The following is a 22,460-nucleotide window of genomic DNA, read 5'->3' as shown; positions in this document are numbered from 1 at the left end:
CCAAAATGCCGCAACAGCCACCAGCAAGCGGACCCCCGGGAGAGCAGCAGGAACCAGAACAGGATCCCAAACCTAGCCAAGCCTGAACAGGCCGGCAACCGAAGCCACCACAAGTGGAGCCGGAGGAGCCAGTGAACACCGAGCCAGAAGGCAACAGAGGCCGAGCCACCAGGAGAGCCCCCCCCCGCGGACCGACCGACAAGGGCAGCAGGGACAACAGACCCCGGAGACCAATCCAACAGGAGGCAGAGTGACAGGCTTAGAAGAAGAAAACAAGCCCAGGGAACACCGCAGAAGCCAGGCGCCCCAGCACCAGCAGCCACAGGACACGCCGGAGGAGCCCCCGGGGCCACAAGGCCGAACCCATGAAGGAAGAGAGACCAGGCACCCACCGGACCAGGGAACGGGGCTGAGCTCACAAGAGCGTCCGGACAAGCGGGAAGACCCAGTGCGAAGGCCCGAGGCCGAAGAGGAAGGATGCAACACATAAACGGGCATACCCCACATAGAACCGCAGGAAACGCAGAAAAGAACCAGCGACTGGGAAGAGGGGAGAAGCGACCCCAAAATACAGGGCACGCCAAAACCACCAGGAAGGGCCCGCGGAAAGGCAGCCCGAAGGGCCAACACACGGAAGGGCACAGGCCAAATCCAGGAGGAGAACCAGGACAGGCACAAAACCGCCGGACACCCCAGCCACAGCAACAGAACAGAGCGGGCCCCAGACCCAAGCCCCACCAACAGGAACCCAGCAGACGGAACACATGGCAAGCAAACAGGACTCCCAGTCCAGCAGAGCCACCCAGCAGGAACCGGAGACAGGCACCGGAGACAGCCAAACCCTCTCCAAACCGGTGGAACCCGCACCAAGCCGACACAGACAGGAACCCAACAGGGCAAGGCACACCGACCAAGAGGCAGTCAGCCAGGGCAAAAGAAACGGTCAAAACCGCGCCCACCCGAAAGACGGAGGAGAAACCCACAGCAGGGACCACGGAGAGGCCCCAGTGCAAGGCACGGGAGAAAGGCAGGACGCCCCAACCTATGCAAGGCAAGCAGAGGGCCCAAGGAGGCGACATGCAGCCACCACGAACCGCCACCGCAAACTCCACGAAACCCAGCACCACGGAGGGCACAGAAGAAGCCGAGAACAGGCCAGCCAGCGCCACGGCAGCAGCCAAGCAGAACAGGCCCACCAAGCAGCGCGGCCAGGACAGAGGCCAACAGCACAACAGGAGGAAAGGGGCGACCCACACCAAGAAGCAAAGCCATTGGAGGAAGACAGGGACGCGCAGCCCAGAAGCGAACGCCCAGGCGCAAACCGAGAGCACAGAGAAACCTGAAACCAATCGGGACCAACACAGCGAAGAAGGAGGGCTGGGAAGAGACCGCCAACGGCAGGCCGCACAGGAAACCGCCAAGCAACAGTCAGCAGGGCAGCACCACAGTGGACAAAGCCACACGCACCACGCACCCACAACAAGTACGAGCAACGCAAGCTACACACAGCACCAACCCCCACTTCGGCACAAAAGGGCAAGCCCAACCGGGAGGGCCGGGGACACCATGGAAAGAAACCCACAGTCCCCGCCCAGCAGGAAACAGGAAAACCCAGCCGACCAGCACAGGAGTCCAGCGACCCACGGCCCGAACGCTCACCACCCCGGAGCCACACACAGAGCAGAGGCGGGAGAAGGATCCACACCCAAGGACCCAGACGGGAACCATGCGCACATAGGACCAGCCGGTCGAGGACGGGACGCGGAAGGCATCAACCAAACCCCAGAACACAGGACAGGGCAGCCAGAAACAAGGCCAGCACCTTCATGAGACAAGAAAGGCAGAGCGACAAGGGCACCCCAGGGGGACCGGAGACCCAGCAGCAGAGGAAGAGGACACCAGTACGCCCCCAACCAATCCCCATGCGACCCCGACAGGAGCAGACCCAGGGGCAGACAACCATCAAGGCCACCAACAAAGGGAACATGGAGCAGCAGGACAAGAAGAGAAGCCATCCAGCGAAAACCAATGCCACCAAAGGACTTCACTGAGGCACAGCACCAAGGCCGGTCGGCATACAACAGCTACAGGGCAAGTAAAACGCACAAGCAGGCTGGAGAAACCACAGGCCGTAAAATGTACACTAACGCCCCAGCAGTGCGAAGAATCCGTCAGCGGCACATAAATCCAGAAGGCACGAAAAAGGACATATGAAGCCGAGGAGCCGTGGAGGGAAAAAGGCACAGGGAAGCCCCGGAAAACCCACACGGTGCACTTCAGAGGAGCAGGGGGACCATAGCAAGTGGGCTGGGCCATGCCCAGCCCCTCACTGGGCAGCCGGCAGAGCGGCAGTCCCCGGGTGCAAGAAGCAATGCGCCCCGCCAAGAAACAAAAAAGGAAACGGGCACAAACTCGTCCTACCTGGACTCCTGGAATACAGCACACCGGGAGGAGGCAGCCACGCAGCCCGACCCGGAAACGCAGCCCCAGCCACAGGAGGACCGCCGGACACCGCCGAGGATTCCTGAGCCACCGCTCCGCCCCCATACCACGAGGGAGACGAGGAGAGGAGGCACAGCCAGGAGAACGCTGCAGAGGGCACCGCCGTAGCAGAGAACCAGACCGAAGACTCCCCGGCACCGCCACAGAGAGGAGCTGAAAAGGTAAGTCTCACTAGGGAGACAGAAAAAAACAGGTAGAGGTGGGGGCGGGCAGAGTTTTTATGCTGGGGGTGGGTCTGGGTGGGAGGCGGGGCCTCAATTGTGCTGAAGGAAGGCGAGGGAGGGACGGGAGGTAATGCTACTTCATGTGCCCCGATGAAGGCTCCCAGTAACAGTGGAGCCAACTCTGTGATCACTGACACCTCTTTGTGTTTTCCAGTATTTGAAGTCGCTGTCATTGAGGTATTGTGCTGCTTGAGCACTCCTGAAATCAATATCCAAGCCAGAGGAAGTTGCTGCTATTAACTTACAATTTGCACCCTTCCTTCCTTTACCTTAACTTATACTTTAAAAATAATTACAGTTTTCCTGCTTTGTCAAAGTTTTAATGTTAGCCACTGCCTCACTTTCCTTGACTGTCACATTTTTGAGTACCCGGAAGCAATTCGGTTCAAGGGATGCCCAATTCAAAAACGTGGTCTACATGGTTCAATGGACCAGAATGGTGCTCCTTCTAGAACAATATTGGCCATATGCGGGGCACATATCAACTTATGCGACTTGTGGTTAATTTGTGATGCATTGTCAGTGTGTGTGGGCAGTGTTCTTGAATGTTTCAAAGTTTGTGTTTAGAAACTTTAACTTTTAATAAATGTCACTAGGTCAGGCGATATAATGTAAAGTTTTAAAGTCGCCTCATTTTTTTCATGACGTTTGTTGGGTAATTCCATGGCAAATATTGAAGTGGCCGCTGCTTTGGCTCTTAGGGGCAAGCCCGGCCCTTGGCACGGCTCTCCCTTTGGCTCTTAAGGTCATGCCCGGCACTTAGCTCGGCTCTCCCTTTGGCTCCTAGGGTCAAGCCCTGCCTTTGGCTCTCCATTTTAAATTATTAGCTTGTCTGCTGAAGTTTTCATCACGAAGGCTAGCAAAAAAAGTTTAATGATGCATTTGAGACACATACCTAGTGACCAACCACTGGAAACAGTTATATATTTAGCGTTATATATGCAGCGCCAGGAAACCAACCGGTGGCAGCGCGCTCAATAAATACTTTTTAACATTAACATTAACATTAGATGTGATTATCAAGAAACTAAGCAGTAACACCAGCCATTATAAGCCCGGAGCAATCCATTGTTTTTAATGGAGCTTCCAATGTTCCAAATTAATAATATAGAACTAACACCCTTTAAGTTGTCTACATTTTGAACAACTGCCAAGAACTACCTTCATTTCACCAGCAGAGGGAGCTATAGATTAAAGAACGGTGGCTTGTGTGGTCTGTTGATTCGAATGCCAGTTGGTAAAGGGTTAAATATTTGTTTCTTTACAGCCAAGCAAGGGGGTAGGTTCAAGATAATTCTGATCCTGGACGGATAGGCCCTCCAATCTATCGACTGTAAAAAAAAAAGTACAAGTAGCCATTTATGTTTGTTTTGTCATGGTTTTCTTGACATTTTATTTTTGCCGGTGTTGTCGGTCCCATGCCAATATAAATATAGAAAAAAGTATTATTAGCTAAAGGCCCACATATTTTCTTTTTGGTCTCAAATCACACACATTACCATAGAGGTCCCTGGCACTGAAGGGAACTACCTTGAACGTTATCTCTCATAGGGAAGTTAGTCAGTGGTTTAAGTGGTCTGACCCATTGCCCTAGGATGTTTGCTGTAGTTCTTGTGAATAACAGGCCAATAGATGAAGAGGGCTAACTGAAAGCGCCTATAAGTAAGGGTATTGCACATATAGAATGTAAGTATGATCAAAAGTGCTTGGCTAACGCCAGACCCAAAGAAGACCTTGTAATACTGAGTTTAGAGGCTAATTTTCTTAGACCGGGACTGGGATTAGAAGGATAATACTCTGACGTTTTAGGATTTCTGTCAACAAACTTGATAAAGAAAAATTAACCTATAACTGATTTGGGAATCAAGTCAGGCATGCTCTTGATGGGAGCAGGCAGTGGTGTTCCTTTAAAGGACATGGGCTGGTTTAAAAAAAAATAAAAGTTTCCCATTTAGGAAAACAAAGGTAGGGATGGAGATATGCTGTCCCTGTCAGACCTTCATTGCTGAAAAAGTAGCCAATCACAAGCGATTGCGGCCTGGCTAATTCATAGTCATGGGACAAAGGTGAGGTGGGTAAAGCTATGTTGTACACAGTTCCTGAGTGATTAAGCACCAATTGTCATTTTAGTTTGTGTTAGATATTTTTTTTGCAGAGATAGTGTGAGTTTTCCTAATTTTTTGCCACCACGTCCTTGCCAATAAGGCCATTTAAACAATAACATTGCTTGCTTGCTTCGGCCATGCCTGTGAACGTGCAACTGAAATAGCCTCCTTGTGTTGGATTCCACTGAGCAGCCTAGCCCACCACTGCCCTAGAAGGAGTGAGGGCTTACTTTAAAAGCGAGGTATATCTTTCCAGTCAGGAAGTTATGTCTGGAATGCAGCCACTACCCATGTAGAAGGGTGGAAATTTGCAAAAAATTATCTCCCCAGTGATAAGAGTTTCCAACAGAGGAGAACCCGCCAACAGTGAGTGGTCACCTCTCGGTGGCAGCAGGCCGCGTTCTGCGTCACCGCAAGGCCTTGCTTTGTGTGGGACAAAGTATGCACTGTTTTCACCCGGACGCTCTGCACCCTTGCAGTGTACACATTTCATTACTTCCGTGAGGCATGAAAGCGAGGTTCCAGCGGCTCAAGGAGAGGTGGAGGGCGCGGAAGTCAGAAAAGGTAAGACGTGATGCTCAAAGGCCTTGTGGAGCGAGTGGCAAAGGAAGTGTTGTTTTTTTTGTGTTCTCCAGTTAGTTCATACCATTCTTATTAATGAAGCGAATGCTTAACTACTAGCAGTAGTGATTATTTTGTATTAAAAAATGCAACAACAAAAAAAATAATAAAGAGGAAACCAGGTGCTAGGATCCGAAATTGTTGTGAGGAACCTCCTTCGAGCACAACCGGATGGCGGGGTCCCTGAATACCAAAAACAGCCTTGTTTTGATTCCACCTCGTGCCTCTATCCACCCAACACCTCCTGTCACTCTACCTCATTCATGTTCTTTTGATTCTTGCTTTCGCCCCTTGTCACTGTTTCACTGTCTCTCTTTTCCTCCCTCCCTTATCCTTTCTCTCTGCTGGTCTGAGTCAACATTTGACGATGAAGAATAACACCGGGTCCCATAATTAGTGCTGGTTTCACTGCTGGAACGTAGGGGGATCGCACCGCTATTTCTGGTGGGATCTGGGATCCGGCTGACCCAGGGAAACATGATGTATTGTCCTTCTGTCATTTTCGGACACCAGGACGCAATGCAGCAGTGACTGCACGTTGTCTGCATTATGTTCGGATAAGCAACGAGTAGGCAGCCAGGAGGCATTTTTATTTACATTTCTAGATGGGCCCTTACAAAAGGCTTCAACTAAAGGGCTATCAGCCCTTCTTTTGTTTGGGTGTAATACTGGATAGGACGTTGGGCTGGAGTAACAGCTAGACGACAAAACAATGGAAGAAAAAGTCTCACAACATCTTTTCACTTTAAGAGTACTTAAAGAAACGGATTTGTATGCAGATGTTTAACTTTGCTCACCCCCTATGTAAGAGATGCGCTTGCACTTTAAGAATGCAGAATGTATCTGTCTTTATGAGTAGTTACACAAATATTTATTTAAGTGGCACCTACTATTTTTTTTATATTTAATTCCTTTATAGCGTTACTCATCCCAGTGTAGGGCTTCAGAGTGTTTTACATCTTTCATAGAGGCACAATAAATCATACATTTGTGTAAATCAATGTACAGGAAATGTTACATAAGGCAATGAGAGTTAAAACTTAGAAGGTGTAGGAATCGCATATAATCCATACTTTTAAATGTTTTATGTTAACCCCTTCGGCACTGTGCGGGAGAATTAATGAGTGGGAGTGTTTCGGACGGCGCCTGGCCATCCTCCGCACACTCCCACCGTGTCGTCGGATGGCCGGGGGCCGTTCTGAGCACCGTAGAGGTTAAGAGGGAATGGTTGAGAGAAACACAAAGTCAGGATATAAACCGCAACACAGTGATTGTGGTGTCTGTACTAATAAGACTTCATTACTTCCCAAATGATTTTTTTCTTTGCAATCTTAGAATAACAACAGATTGAGAAAAACATACAAGGCTGTAAACCCATGAAATACAGTTTTCATGCAGCTTCTTCATGCTGTTAAATAAATAACTGTGGTATGTTAGGAAGCTTGCAAATTATGAACTTTGAGTAAGAAAATGATCTCGGTGTCGAAAGCAGTAGCTCTCTAAATAAAAAGCAAATCTGTGATCTGCATGTTACAAAATGTGTTTTGCAGCAGGCACATTTACCCTCTGTTATTTTAAGTCAAAACTGTGACTAGATAAAATGCAGAATTTTCTAAGAACTATTTTAAAAACAAGAGTAATCTTACTGTTATTATAATCCCTTCAAAATGGCTGGGCACACAGTGATCTCTGCAGCAGGTGTCTTAACCCTGTAAGATATTTTAAAATGCATGCTCTTTGTGCCCAGTTAAGTAATTAAGAACAGATTTACTTTTACATATGTCATGGTTTCCAATTTCTTTGCAGCAGATTTGTTTCTAAATAAATGTAAAAGTTTGCCGCCATATTACACTTTTCAGGCTCTCCACTCGTGACGCCACCCCTTTCCTCTGCCACACCTTCACCCACGATTATGGGTTCCCATAGTAAATATTTTCCAATTCCAGCACTGGCTGATGTTTAGCACCAGCTCAAATTAAGCACTAGCAGGAGGGTGTGCACCATATTATGCACTGTGCTTGAGAGCTGCACTCTCTATTTTGCTAACTTAATAGGTTTTATCTGTATGCCTTGAAAACATTGTTTCATCCTATTTAGGAAGTAAAAACACTTTAAAATTAAGTTTCCAGTCACATCTGCAATGAGTACAATTTGTGTTAGTTTAATATGTGCAATTTTTGAAAGAGTAAATATTTTGTCTCCAAAGTGCAATTTTGTTCCAGTGCCGAGGCGAGTGATTACAGGTTGATTGTAAAATTTGTTATGGTGTAGTGTTTTTCTAAGGGAGTAACTATGTAAACGTGGTATTTGATTTATTATTCGTTTTCTTCAAATTCTGACAATAAATCCTATTCATTTTGTGCAATTTTCACATGATTGGCTACGATTTTGATGTAGAAATAGTAATTCGCTTCAGGATGCGTGATTGCTGTTTTATTCAGTCTGTTTCTGGCCTTGCTTTTTGTCTTTTAGAATACAATTACATTCAACCCCCCCCCCCCCACCGCCCCCCCTTATAATCTCTCATACACCTGAGTGATTGCATGTAGGCTGGCTGTGCTTCTATCTGTGCTGGTGTTACCATTTTGTCTCAATGTCTATGCAAGAGTGATTGGTCCTAGCACGAGAAAGGAAAGTGGATGTCCCTGCCTCCGGTTCGGCAGTGTAAGGCTGACATAATTTGGGGTGCAGCAGGACCGGCACACCTGTTGGCATAGTGCCAGTGCAGTAGCTGCCCTAATGATAGTTCTACCCCTTTTTTGGGTCTGCAGACCCAATCTGAGCACTTGACTCTAGGACTATAGCTGGAAAGCAGCTTACAGAAAGAAAACACGAGTCAGCCCATTCAGTGCCCTCCTTAACAATGCGCTGCGTTCTGAACTTGTAGACCGGTTTCAATTTGTAGACCTGCCAACTTCCGAATAAAACCAGGGCCACTGGAATTATGCGACGAGATATTAAAATTATGCGGCAAGGTTGAGGAAGTTATGTGGCAATAAAAGTCAAAATATGCAGCGTAATGCGGCACAATATGTTGAATAGTTACTTCATTATTTTGTACTTTTTAGGTCTCGCTGAACCAACGCGCATGCATTGTTCAGCGAGAGTATAGTAAGGGCCTTTCAAAAGGCTCCCAGTCTGCAGGCGGATCGAGCACAGTGCATGTGCGCCGGGAGCACGCACCATTTGTCCGCCTGGAGCAATTTCGCAGCCGCTTTGATGTTCTCAGGGAGCCGCGCGGCCACTGAGAACATCAAAGCGGCCGCAAAGTGATCACCATTTGCCATCCTCAGTGTTGTTGCTTCTATTAAGTATTTACACCCTTTTCTTTTTTTTTGGCTGATGGTGTAATAATTATTTCCTAAATTGCTAATATTTTCTGCTGTTGCTTAAGCCGGTTTCTGTCACTGCGGTGTGTCAGTTCATTTATTCACCAGTCGGTCTAATTTGTACTTCCCTTTTCTAGCTTGGGGTTATTGCTGCTCTAGAGGCCACACTCTCGTGTGTTTCTGTGCACTGTGATAATCTCTTTCCTTGCTTATGCTTCTTGTGTTCGTTCCTCAAACGTTCCTTCCTGACAGCAGTTTTTTAGATGGCGCACCTTACCGCACACACTGACAAGCACATTCTCGGCACCACTTAGAAGCACGTGGGGTAAACACGTTTGCCTTAATCTCTAGTGTCATTTGTGGTTTCAGTAATAGAAGACGCGTTGGGTATTTAATTCCGGGGTGTTGCTAAGAGAGCAAATATTTGAAAAATTATTGCTGGAGCCACGAGTCTCCGAGATGAAGACTAGGAGCTATAAAGTAGCTCTCGCTGTAAAATCCTGCATGACTCGTATCACCTGCCTGGTCCCCTTTCACAGTGTAGGCAGATTCCTGCTGGGCAGGGGCCTTAACGTGCAAAAGTCTTCAAGTGTTAGCGTATTTTGTTTGAATGAGTGCTGCAACCAATATGTCAATCTCTTACAGATTCAATGCCCAGCAGGCCTGACTCCGTCTTTTGTTCTTCAGTGTTACTGTTTATGAATGGATACATTAGTTATACATGAAATATGACACTTTCATTGGCAGCTACAAATAGGTCTGTCCAGGATAATCAAAGCCAGTGAAAGCCGTTCACAGTAGACACAAACAGGTAGTTCGGATTCCTCGAGGTCACAGAGCTCTGAGGAGGAAGGCATGGCTATAAAAGTTTCACGTTTTACTACCTGCATGACACGGCGCTCTCCGCTCTGGCTCAGCTGTTATTTGATGCTAACCTGTGATTGAAAACAGGCACCCCCCTTAGACACCTCACGTCCGCCCTCAGAATCGTATGGTAGCATTTATATACATATAGTGCTCACTATCTCTGTGTGGGATCCTGAAGCGCTTGCCCGCGTGGGCAGTAGGCTATGCCGTGTAGAGTGCGTGGTTTGGAATTTACTTTTGATCGTATGTTAGACTGCTGCTGCTCCCATGTGCGTGAAGACCGTCAATGTGCGTGATATCGTGTTGCGGGACGCAGGCGCAGCCCTTAGAAGTGCGTTAAGTGCTACATAATTACACTGCGCTCAACGCAACATACACTCCAAATACCACTCAGTGCCACATAATTACACGCCACATAATTACACTGCCCTCAATGCAACATACACTCCAAATACCACTCAGTGCCACATAATTACACGCCACACAATTACACTGCACTCAATGCAACATACACTCCAAATACCACTCAGTGCCTCATAATTACACGCCACATAATTACACTGCCCTCAATGCAACATACACTCCAAATACCACTCAGTGCCTCATAATTACACGCCACATAATTACACTGCGCTCAACGCAACATACACTCCAAATACCACTCAGTGCCACATAATTACACGCCACATAATTACACTGCCCTCAATGCAACATACACTCCAAATACCACTCAGTGCCACATAATTACACGCCACACAATTACACTGCACTCAATGCAACATACACTCCAAATACCACTCAGTGCCTCATAATTACACGCCACATAATTACACTGCCCTCAATGCAACATACACTCCAAATACCACTCAGTGCCTCATAATTACACGCCACGTAATTACACTGCACTCAATGCAACATACACTCAGCGCCACATAGTTACACGCCACATAATTACACTGCACTCAATGCAAAATACACTCCAAATACCACTCAGTGCCACATAGTTACACGCCACATAATTACACTGCACTCAATGCAACATACACTCCAATACCACTCAGTGCCACATAATTACACGCCACATAATTACACTGCACTCAATGCAACATACATTCCAAATACCACTCAGTGCCACACAATTACACGCCACATAATTACACTCTACTGAATGCAACATACACTCCACACAATACCACTCAGTGCCACATAATTATATGCTACATAATTACACTGCACTCAATGCAACATACACTCCAAACAATACCACTCAGTGCCACATAATTACATGCCACACAATTACACTCTACTGAATACAACATACACTCCACACAATACCACTCAGTGCCACATAATTATATGCTGCATAATTACACTGCGCTCAACGCAACATACACTCAAAATACCACTCAGTGCCTCATAGTTATACGCCACATAATTACACTGCACTCAAAGCAACATACACTCCAAATACCACTCAGTGCCTCATAGTTATATGCCACATAATTACACTGCACTCAAAGCAACATACACTCCAAATACCATTCAGTGCCACATAATTACACGCCACATAATTACACTGCACTCAATGCAACATACACTCAGTGCCACATAGATACACGCCACATAATTACACTGCACTTAATGCAACATACACTCCAAATACCACTCAGTGTCACATAGTTACACGCCACATAATTACACTGCACTCAATGCAACATACACTCCAAATACCACTCAGTGCCACATAATTATATGCTTTCAAAAAAGGGGGTGGTGATGGACAGAGTATCTGAGTTAATCAGAACACTCCTACCCAGTCAACAGATCAGGGCTTGATCCATCACCGTTTTTTAGCTCACTGCACCATCCCAGTTCAGAACCTGGCTACATGCAAATTAGTCTGTCCCTGGCCCAGTGCATCATGGGAACAGGGCAGACCAAACTACCAAGCCAATTCTTTACTGGAAAGGAAACAAGCTTCCGGGGACCGGTTTCTGGCATTACAGCCGTCTTCGGCCCGGCTTGCTTGAATCCTGATGGTGCAGTGAGCAAGGGACTCATGTCTGAGCATACCCTTCCACACTTATGGTGGCCAAAATAATTTCAAAACAAGCATTAGAAATGCAATCGGGCTCGGATTTATTTGAGTTTGAGCTAATGGCATTGTAAATGCCAATGTCTTTTTGCCATGTGTTATGGAGTGTGTGTAGTGGAAGTATGTTGGTTGAATTGTAATTTTACCAATGGTGGCATGCTGTGCTTTATATGAATATGTTTAAAAGTAAAGTGTACCATACTGCGATTGCTTGGTGGAAAAGTGCACTGCCGGCTGGAGGTGTGTGTGCCTGGTGGAAGGGTGGACTGACGGCTGGTGGGTGTGTGCTTGGTAAAAGCGTGCACAGATGGATGATGGTTGTTGGTGTTTGTGCATGGTGAAAGCATTCATTGACGGCTGGGGGTGTGTTGTTGTGTGTGTTGTTTTCTGTGTGCTGGTGAGTGTGTGGTGGTGAGTCTGTGGGGGTGAGCCTGGGGAGTGAGTGTGGTGGTGAGTGTGTTGTGTTGAGTGGTGACAAGTGTGTGGTGTTGAGAGACTGAGGTGTGTGGTTTGTGTGTGCGTTATGTGTGTGTGCGTTATGTGTGTGTGGTGTTTTCTGCACACTCACACACTGCCCACCCGCACACTCCCAATGTCACCCTGCATAGTCACACACTGTTTACCCTGCACACTCATTCTGCACACTCACACAATGTGCACCCTGACACACTGTCTCTGCAGTCACTCTGTACTCACTGTCACTCTGCACTCACTGTCACTCTGCACTCACTGTCACTCTGCACTCACTGTCACTCTGCACTCACTGTCACTCTGCACTCACTGTCACTCTGCTGTCACTCTGCACTCACTGTCACTCTGCTGTCACTCTGCACTCACTGTCACACTGCACTCACTGTCACTCTGCACTCACTGTCACTCTGAACTCACTGTCACTCTGCACTCACTGTCACTCTGCACTCACTGTCACTCTGCACTCACTCTGCACTCACTCTACAGTCACTCTGCACTCTACAGTCACTCTGCACTCACTGTCACTCTGCACTCACTGTCACTCTGCACTCACTCTGCACTCACTCTACAGTCACTCTGCACTCTACAGTCACTCTGCACTCTACAGTCACTCTGCACTCACTGTCACTCTGCACTCTACAGTCACTCTACAGTCACTCTGCACTCACTGTCACTCTGCACTCACTCTGCACTCACTGTCACTCTGCACTCACTCTACAGTCACTCTGCACTCACTGTCACTCTGCACTCACTGTCACTCTGCACTCACTGTCACTCTGCTGTCACTCTGCACTCACTGTCACTCTGCACTCACTGTCACTCTGCTGTCACTCTGCACTCACTGTCACTCTGCTGTCACTCTGCACTCACTGTCACTCTGCACTCACTGTCACTCTGCTGTCACTCTGCACTCACTGTCACTCTGCTGTCACTCTGCACTCACTGTCACTCTGCACTCACTGTCACTCTGCTGTCACTCTGCACTCACTGTCACTCTGCACTCACTGTCACTCTGCACTCACCCCCACTCTGCACTCACCCCCACTCTGCACCGCCACTCTGCACCCCCACTCTGCACCCCCACTCTGCACTGCCACTCTGCACCCGCACTCTGCACCGCCACTCTGCACCGCCACTCTGCACCGCCACTCTGCACTCTGCACCGCCACTCTGCACCGCCACTCTGCACCGCCACTCTGCACCGCCACTCTGCACCGCCACTCTGCACTGCCACTCTGCACTGCCACTCTGCACCGCCACTCTGCACCGCCACTCTGCACCGCCACTCTGCACTCTGCACCGCCACTCTGCACCGCCACTCTGCACTCTGCACCGCCACTCTGCACCGCCACTCTGCACTCTACACCACCACTCTGCACCGCCACTCTGCACCGCCACTCTGCACCGCCACTCTGCACCGCCACTCTGCACCGCCACTCTGCACCGCCACTCTGCACCACCGCACCGCCACTCTGCACTGCCACTCTGCACCGCCACTCTGCACCGCCACTCTGCACCGCCACTCTGCACTCTGCACCGCCACTCTGCACCGCCGCACCGCCACTCTGCACCGCCACTCTGCACCGCCACTCTGCACTGCCACTGCACCACCGCACCGCCACTCTGCACTGCCACTCTGCACTGCCACTCTGCACTGCCACTCTGCACCGCCACTCTGCACCGCCACTCTGCACCGCCACTCTGCACTCTGCACCGCCACTCTGCACCGCCGCACCGCCACTCTGCACCGCCACTCTGCACCACCACTCTGCACCACCACTCTGCACTCTGCAATGCCACTCTGCACCGCCACTCTGCACTCTGCACTGCCACTCTGCACCGCCGCACTGCCACTCTGCACCGCCACTCTGCACCGCCACTCTGCAACACCACTCTGCACTCTGCACCGCCACTCTGCACCGCCACGGCACCGCCACTCTGCACCGCCACTCTGCACTCCGCACTGCCACTCTGCACAGCCACTCTGCACCGCCGCACTGCCACTCTGCACCGCCACTCTGCACCGCCACTCTGCACCGCCACTCTGCACCACTGCACCAACTCTGCACTGCACCGCCACTCTGCACCGCCACTCTGCACCGCCACTCTGCACCACTGCACCGCCACTCTGCACTGCACCGCCACTCTGCACCGCCACTCTGCACCGCCACTCTGCACCGCCACTCTGCACCGCCACTCTGCACCGCCACTCTGCACCGCCACTCTGCACCCCCACTCTGCACCGCCACTCTGCACCGCCACTCTGCACCGCCACTCTGCACCGCCACTCTGCACTCTGCACCGCCACTCTGCACCGCCACTCTGCACCGCCACTCTGCTCCGCCACTCTGCACCGCCGCACCGCCACTCTGCACCGCCACTCTGCACTCTGCACCGCCACTCTGCACCGCCACTCTGCACCGCCACTCTGCACCGCCACTCTGCACCGCCACTCTGCACTCTGCACCGCCACTCTGCACCCCCACTCTGCACCGCCACTCTGCACCGCCACTCTGCACTCTGCACCGCCACTCTGCACCGCCACTCTGCACCGCCACTTTGTACCGCCACTCTGCACCGCCACTCTGCACTCTGCACCGCCACTCTGCACTCTGCACCGCCACTCTGCACCGCCACTCTGCACTCTACACCGCCACTCTGCACCACCACTCTGCACCGCCACTCTGCACCGCCACTCTGCACCGCCACTCTGCACCGCCACTCTGCACCGCCACTATGCACCGCCACTCTGCACCGCCACTCTGCACCGTCACTCTGCACCGTCACTCTGCACCGCCACTCTGCACTGCCACTCTGCACCACCGCACCGCCACTCTGCACTGCCACTCTGCACCGCCACTCTGCACCGCCACTCTGCACCGCCACTCTGCACTCTGCACCGCCACTCTGCACCGCCGCACTGCCACTCTGCACCGCCACTCTGCACCACCACTCTGCACTCTGCACCGCCACTCTGCACTCTGCACTGCCACTCTGCACCGCCACTCTGCACCGCCGCACTGCCACTCTGCACCGCCACTCTGCACCGCCACTCTGCACCGCCACTCTGCACCGCCACTCTGCACCACCGCACTGCCACTCTGCACCGCCACTCTGCACCGCCACTCTGCACCGCCACTCTGCACCACCGCACCGCCACTCTGCACCGCCACTCTGCACCGCCACTCTGCACTCTGCACCGCCACTCTGCACCGCCGCACCGCCACTCTGCACCGCCACTCTGCACAACCACTCTGCACTCTGCACCGCCACTCTGCACCGCCACTCTGCACCGCCACTCTGCACCGCCGCACTGCCACTCTGCACAGCCACTCTGCACCACCACTCTGCACCGCCACTCTGCACCGCCACTCTGCACCGCCACTCTGCACCGCCACTCTGCACCACTGCACCAACTCTGCACTGCACCGCCACTCTGCACCGCCACTCTGCACCACTGCACCGCCACTCTGCACTGCCACTCTGCACCGCCACTCTGCACCGCCACTCTGCACCGCCACTCTGCACCACCGCACCGCCACTCTGCACCGCCACTCTGCACCGCCACTCTGCACCGCCACTCTGCACCGCCACTCTGCACCGCCACTCTGCACTCTGCACCGCCACTCTGCACCGCCACTCTGCACCACCACTCTGCACTGCCACTCTGCACCACCGCACCGCCACTCTGCAATGCCACTCTGCACTGCCACTCTGCACCGCCACTCTGCACCGCCACTCTGCACCGCCACTCTGCACCGCCACTCTGCACCGCCGCACTGCCACTCTGCACCGCCACTCTGCACCGCCAATCTGCACCACCACTCTGCACCACCACTCTGCACTCTGCACCGCCACTCTGCACTCTGCACTGCCACTCTGCACCGCCACTCTGCACCGCCGCACTGCCACTCTTCACCGCCACTCTGCACCGCCACTCTGCAACACCACTCTGCACTCTGCACCGCCACTCTGCACTCTGCACCACCACTCTGCACCGCCACTCTACACCGCCACTCTGCACCACCGCACTGCCACTCTGCACCACCACTCTGCACCACCACTCTGCACCACCACTCTGCACCGCCACTCTGCACCGCCATGAAATTCGCACTCTTTACCTCTTACTGAACTCGCCACCCGTTGAAATAAGTTGAATGTTCAATATCATCCGAAATTGCACTTTCCCACTTATTTTTATCGCACATCAGTGCTCTAAAACAAACTCGCTTTACATTCCGTGTTCAAACAAGGAGGTGCAAGGTAGCTGAAAACTGTAAACGTTTTATTCCAAACAAACATTTTTAATTTCGGTAAAAGCATTTCAGCTATTCAAACATTGAAATTAGCCGAGTAAACTTGAATGGACTGCCGTGCGCGAAAGGTAAATGTTAAACGCGCGCATAATACATGCAATGCTATGGTGAACGCGCTCGCACCATCTGGATTGCATTACATGGGCACTCTGACAGCTCCTAATTAAGATTAATCACTCTGCCGTGCTCGTTCTCGCACAAAATATGCCACATCGGGCACGCGTAAATTACTTACAGCCTATCACATCAACGCTACAAAATACCCAGCACAGCGAAGACGAATCACTAGGCAGATGCCAGAAAACACTAAGGAATGTGTCTGAAATGTGTCTGGCCAGAGCCCTAGAGATACTTTTTTTTTCTCTTTAACATTAGGAGCTCGAAACTCCACCCACTTCGTGGGCGTAGGCTGAGCCCTAAAAAGGGGGTGGTGATGGACAGAGTATCTGAGTTAATCAGAACACTCCTACCCAGTCAACAGATCAGGGCTTGATCCATCACCGTTTTTTAGCTCACTGCACCATCCCAGTTCAGAACCTGGCTACATGCAAATTAGTCTGTCCCTGGCCCAGTGCATCATGGGAACAGGGCAGACCAAACTACCAAGCCAATTCTTTACTGGAAAGGAAACAAGCTTCCGGGGACCGGTTTCTGGCATTACAGCCGTCTTCGGCCCGGCTTGCTTGAATCCTGATGGTGCAGTGAGCAAGGGACTCATGTCTGAGCATACCCTTCCACACTTATGGTGGCCAAAATAATTTAAAAAAAGGGGGTGGTGATGGACAGAGTTTCCTTTCCAGTAAAGAATTGGCTTGGTAGTTTGGTCTGCCCTGTTCCCATGATGCACTGGGCCAGGGACAGACTAATTTGCATGTAGCCAGGTTCTGAACTGGGATGGTGCAGTGAGCTAAAAAACGGTGATGGATCAAGCCCTGATCTGTTGACTGGGTAGGAGTGTTCTGAGACATAATTATATGCCACATAATTACACTCTACTGAATGCAACACACAGTCCACACAATACCACTCAGTGCCACATAATTATATGCTACATAATTACAATGCAACATACACTCCAAACAATACCACTCAGTGCCTCATAATTACACGCCACACAATTACACTCTACTGAATACAACATACACTCTTCATAATACCACTAAGTGCCACATAATTATATGCTACATAATTACACTGCCTTCAACGCAACATACACTCCAAATACCACTCAGTGCCACATAATTACACGCCACATAATTACACTGCACTCAATGCAACATACACTCCAAATACCACTCAGTGCCACATTATATGCTACATATTTACACTGCGCTCAACGCAACATACACTCCAAATACCACTCAGTGCCACATAATTACACGCCACATAATTACACTATCTATCTATCTATCTCTATCTATCTATCACCCTCACTCTATCTATCTATCGCCCTCACTCTATCTATCACCCTCACTCTATCTATCTATCACCCTCACTCTATCTATCGCTCTCACTCTATCAATCTATCTACCGCCCTCACTCTATCTATCTATCGCCCTCACTCTATCGCCCTCACTCTATCTATCGCCCTCACTCTATCTATCGCCCTCACTCTATCTATCGCCCTCACTCTGTCTATCGCCCTCACTCTGTCTATCGCCCTCACTCTATCTATCTATCACCCTCACTCTATCTATCTATCGCTCTCACTCTATCAATCTATCTATCGCCCTCACTCTATCTATCGCCCTCACTCTATCTATCGCCCTCACTCTATCTATCGCCCTCACTCTATCTATCGCCCTCACTCTTTCTATCGCCCTCACTCTATCTATCTATCACCCTCACTCTATCTATCTATCGCTCTCACTCTATCTATCTATCGCCCTCACTCTATCGCCCTCACTCTATCTATCGCCCTCACTCTATCGCCCTCACTCTATGTATCTATCGCCCTCACTCTATCTATCTATCGCCCTCACTCTATCTATCTATCACCCTCACTCTATCAATCTATCTATCGCCCTCACTCTATCTATCTATCGCCCTCACTCTATCGCCCTCACTCTATCGCCCTCACTCTATCTATCGCCCTCACTCTATCTATCTATCGCCCTCACTCTATCTATCTATCGCCCTCACTCTATCTATCTATCGCCCTCACTCTAGCTATCTATCGCCCTCAATCTATCTATCTATCACCCTCTATCTATCTATCGCCCTCACTCTATCTATCACCCTCACTCTATCTATCTATCACCCTCACTCTATCTATCTATCGCTCTCACTCTATCAATCTATCGCCCTCACTCTATCTATCGCCCTCTATCTATCGCCCTCACTCTATCGCCCTCACTCTATCTATCTATCGCCCCTCACTCTATCTCTCTATCACCCTCACTCTATCGCCCTCACGCTATCTATCTATCGACCTCATTGTCTCTATCTGTCTATCTATCTATCGCCCTCACTCTGTCTGTCTATCGCACTCTATCTATCGCCATCACTTTATCTATCTATCGTCCTCACTCTTTCTATCTATCTATCGCCCTCACTCTATCTATCTATCTCTATCTATCTATCGCCCTCCCTCTATCTATCTATCGCCCTCCCTCCATCTATCTATCGCCCTCCCTCTATCTATCGCCCTCACTGTATCTATCTATCGATCGCATCACCACAGCATCACTCAGCACCACCACAGCATCACTCAGGGGCACTACAACATCACTATGCGCTACCACAGCTTCACTGAACGCCACAGCATCACTCGTCGCCACCACGACATCACTCAGCACCACCACAGCATCAATCTGTGCAACCATTCAACAACAACTGGTTCAAATATGTTCTCTCAATGTTTGAAGCTTTATTACAAATGTCACAAAAAGATGTTAATATTTCACTTCTGTTCTTGGATTTTCATCACAATAAAATACACTGAACATTATCTTCACAAAAGTTATTTACAAAAGTTTAAGCTATTGCCATTATAAATTACAAAAACTTTTTTTAAAGTATTAATTATTTAAAAAATTAAAAGCCATTGTTATTTGTTTAATCAATACATCTAAGTCATGTAAATACAACACATATTGCATTGCAAATGCTATAGGTGTCACATTTGCGAAAGTTATAACTATTGTCATTGTAAATGACAAAGCTATTAATTTCGCTATTTTCAAAACCAACACATAAATAAAAAAAATGTCATTTACAATATCAATAGCTCAAACTTTCCTAATGCGAGACCTATTGCATTGCAAATGCTTGTTACACTTGTTAACAATGGCTGGGCATTGAGTACATCTCATTAGTAACAATTTAATACCTAAATATAGCAATAAGCAACAGAAAAGTGACCAGCCAACCTTTGCATGCAAAAGGCCTTTCACTGCCCTCTAACCTACCACTCCAGATTTAGCGTTTGAGCAAAAAACATTTTTTTGTTGTTAAAATATGCAGGTTATGCAGCAAATTACGGATTATGTGGCAAATATGGCAAATCTATAATTATGCAAAAGTTGGCACTCAACGGCATTATTCCAGTGGCCCTGAATACAACTCACCATTTGAGACGAAGAAACCAGGAGACAGTGGGGTATACGGGTGGCGTCGGACCATAAGTCCATTACTTCAGAAGCTCTTAAAGTGTTTCTAAGGGGGTGTGGCTATCTAGGTAGAGGACAGAGCTTTGGGCAGGTCATTGCCCGTGAGCCACAGTAACTCTTTTACCCCGCCCCTTAACAACCAATCTGAAGTTTCTAAGGATGCCGATCAGGTCCTGGGGAGGTTGTAAAACTTTGATAGACATCAGCAGTGCTCAGCCTTGCACACAGTGTTAGTTGAAAACGCTTGCTGCAGAAGTTTCAAAATCACATTGTAACCATGTGATTTCGGCTCCTCACCGGCTGACCGTGTGAACAACGAAGAAATCTTGTGACACACGATGGCGCTGTGTGTCTTGCCAGGTCTACCTATAGCATTTTTGCTTGGACTTAGAGCTTATCTTCACAATAAAGAGTAAAGTGTGCAGATCAGTGTTGTTTGTGTGAATCAGGGTCAGTTATACCAGTGCTTAATTTGAGCCAGTGGTTCTCGGTGCTGGGCACCAGCACTTATTTGCCGGCACAGTGCTTAATTTGAGCCTGTGGTTCTCGGGGCTGGGCACCAGCACTTAATTGCCGGCATCAGCACTTAATTGCCTGAACCTGTACTTACGACAGCTGTCACATGGTGGCGCTGTTTGTGAAAATTCAAGATGAGTAGAAAACTGTTGTTTGATAATTCAATATACATTCAAAACAACTAATACCTGCCAACTAAGCCATTCTTAAAGCGTTGGCAGCCTCAAACAGTCTGAGCTGTCACAGTCCAGTGTGATGGTTAGTAGTTGTGTAAGTACAGTGGCAATGTGTGGTGCAAATTGCAGTGGCCCCCTGAAATTTCTTAATGATTGCTTGTGTTTCATGCACTGGATCCTCGCGTTTCAGGGCTTAATGTTGCCAGTTCTCGTGAACTTATATTTTTCTTGAATTTACATCACCTTGTTTGTAGTTGTGGAGATGTGCCAAGCGTGCATTTTGGTATCACAACAGCTGGTCTTGTTACCATGTATGTTATCATGTACTACTGCGGGATGGGTTTTACCTGCGCCAAGTCGGGTCTCCTTCTTGGCAGATCTGGCTGCTAGTCACCTATCACTTATGAAGATTATGCCCACTAAATTGTTCCACATTTGTGGAGTAGTAAGAGCGGTTTATATCTCAAATTGGATTAAGAAAGACATGTCTATTTGTATGGAAGGTATTGAGTAAGTCGTAAAGCATGTGTTGTAGTACGTGGCTGTCCTCTGACCGGTAGAGCCTGTTGTTGTTGTGTGATGCTTCACCTCCAGTGCTCCTAGTGTAGCCTCATTGCTACCACATACTCCAACCCAAATACATGCCTGTCCAACAGCAGCCAAAATCCCAATCTCAACCAAGAATCCATATTTAATGACTTTAAAGTGTGGTGTAATGTGAATGATTGTGCTCAGAGCTTAATTTGCATCAGTGTTTGCAGGTGGTGCGCACTGGGGGCATATTTTTCATTAACCGACTTTCACCCAGAACAAGAAAGATAACGATGGAAACCGGAGAAAGGAAGAGGCAGGGAAAGATAGGAAGACAATGACAAGGGGGAAATCAAAAGTGGAAAATAACCCTTATTACCCAATACCCTTACCCACTGTAAACCCTAAAAATACCCTTACCACCCAATACCCCTGCCCACCCTAACTCTAAAAACACACTTAGCACCCAATACCCTTACCCACCTTAAAAACACCCATACCAGCCAATACCAGCCAATACCAGCTGCCCACCCTAAACTCTAAAAACACACTTAGCACCCAATACCCTTAACCACCCTAAAGCACATTTGCCACCCAATAGCCCTGCCCACCCCAAAATCTAAAAAAATCTAAAAACACACTTACCACCCAATACCCCTGTCCACCCCAAACTCTAAAAACACACTTACCACCCAATACCCACCCAATACCCTTACCCACCTTAAAAAACACCCTTACCAGCCAATACCAGCTGCCCACCCTAAACTCTAAAAACACACTTAGCACCCAATACCTTTAACCACCCTGAAACACATTTACCACCCAATAGCCCTGCCCACCCCAAACCCTAAAAACACACTTAGCACCCAATACCTTTAACCACCCTGAAACACATTTACCACCCAATAGCCCTGCCCACCCCAAACCCTAAAAACACACTTACCACCCAATACCCTTACCCACCCCATAACCCTAAAAATACCCTTATGGCCCAATATCATTACCCAACCCTAAAAAGACCCTTACCACTCAATACCCCTACCCACCCTAAGCCCTAAAAATACCCAGACCACCCAATACCCATACCTATCCCTAA

At 49.1% G+C, this 22,460-nt stretch overlaps 1 protein-coding gene across 3 annotated transcripts in view; it reads left to right on the top strand.

Annotated features, from left to right (window-relative positions):
- The window catches only part of TBC1D4 (TBC1 domain family member 4), a 656,292-nt gene that overhangs the window by 332,895 nt on the left and 300,937 nt on the right, over window positions 1-22,460 (top strand). The window contains exon 1 of one of the 3 annotated variants that reach the window (XM_078657430.1): window positions 5,229-5,395. The exons of the other annotated variants lie outside the window; for them this stretch is intronic. Coding sequence (XP_078513556.1) covers window positions 5,339-5,395 — 57 coding nt within the window. The 5' untranslated portion in view covers window positions 5,229-5,338. Of the gene's footprint in view, window positions 1-5,228; window positions 5,396-22,460 lie in introns of those variants that run through there. 3 annotated transcript variants of the gene reach the window in all.

This window comes from Lissotriton helveticus, chromosome 8 (genome assembly GCF_964261635.1).
Source record: "Lissotriton helveticus chromosome 8, aLisHel1.1, whole genome shotgun sequence".
Classification (NCBI taxonomy): domain Eukaryota; kingdom Metazoa; phylum Chordata; class Amphibia; order Caudata; family Salamandridae; genus Lissotriton; species Lissotriton helveticus.
Note: the sequence above shows the minus strand (reverse complement) of the source record. Positions and strands in the feature narration are given on the sequence as shown.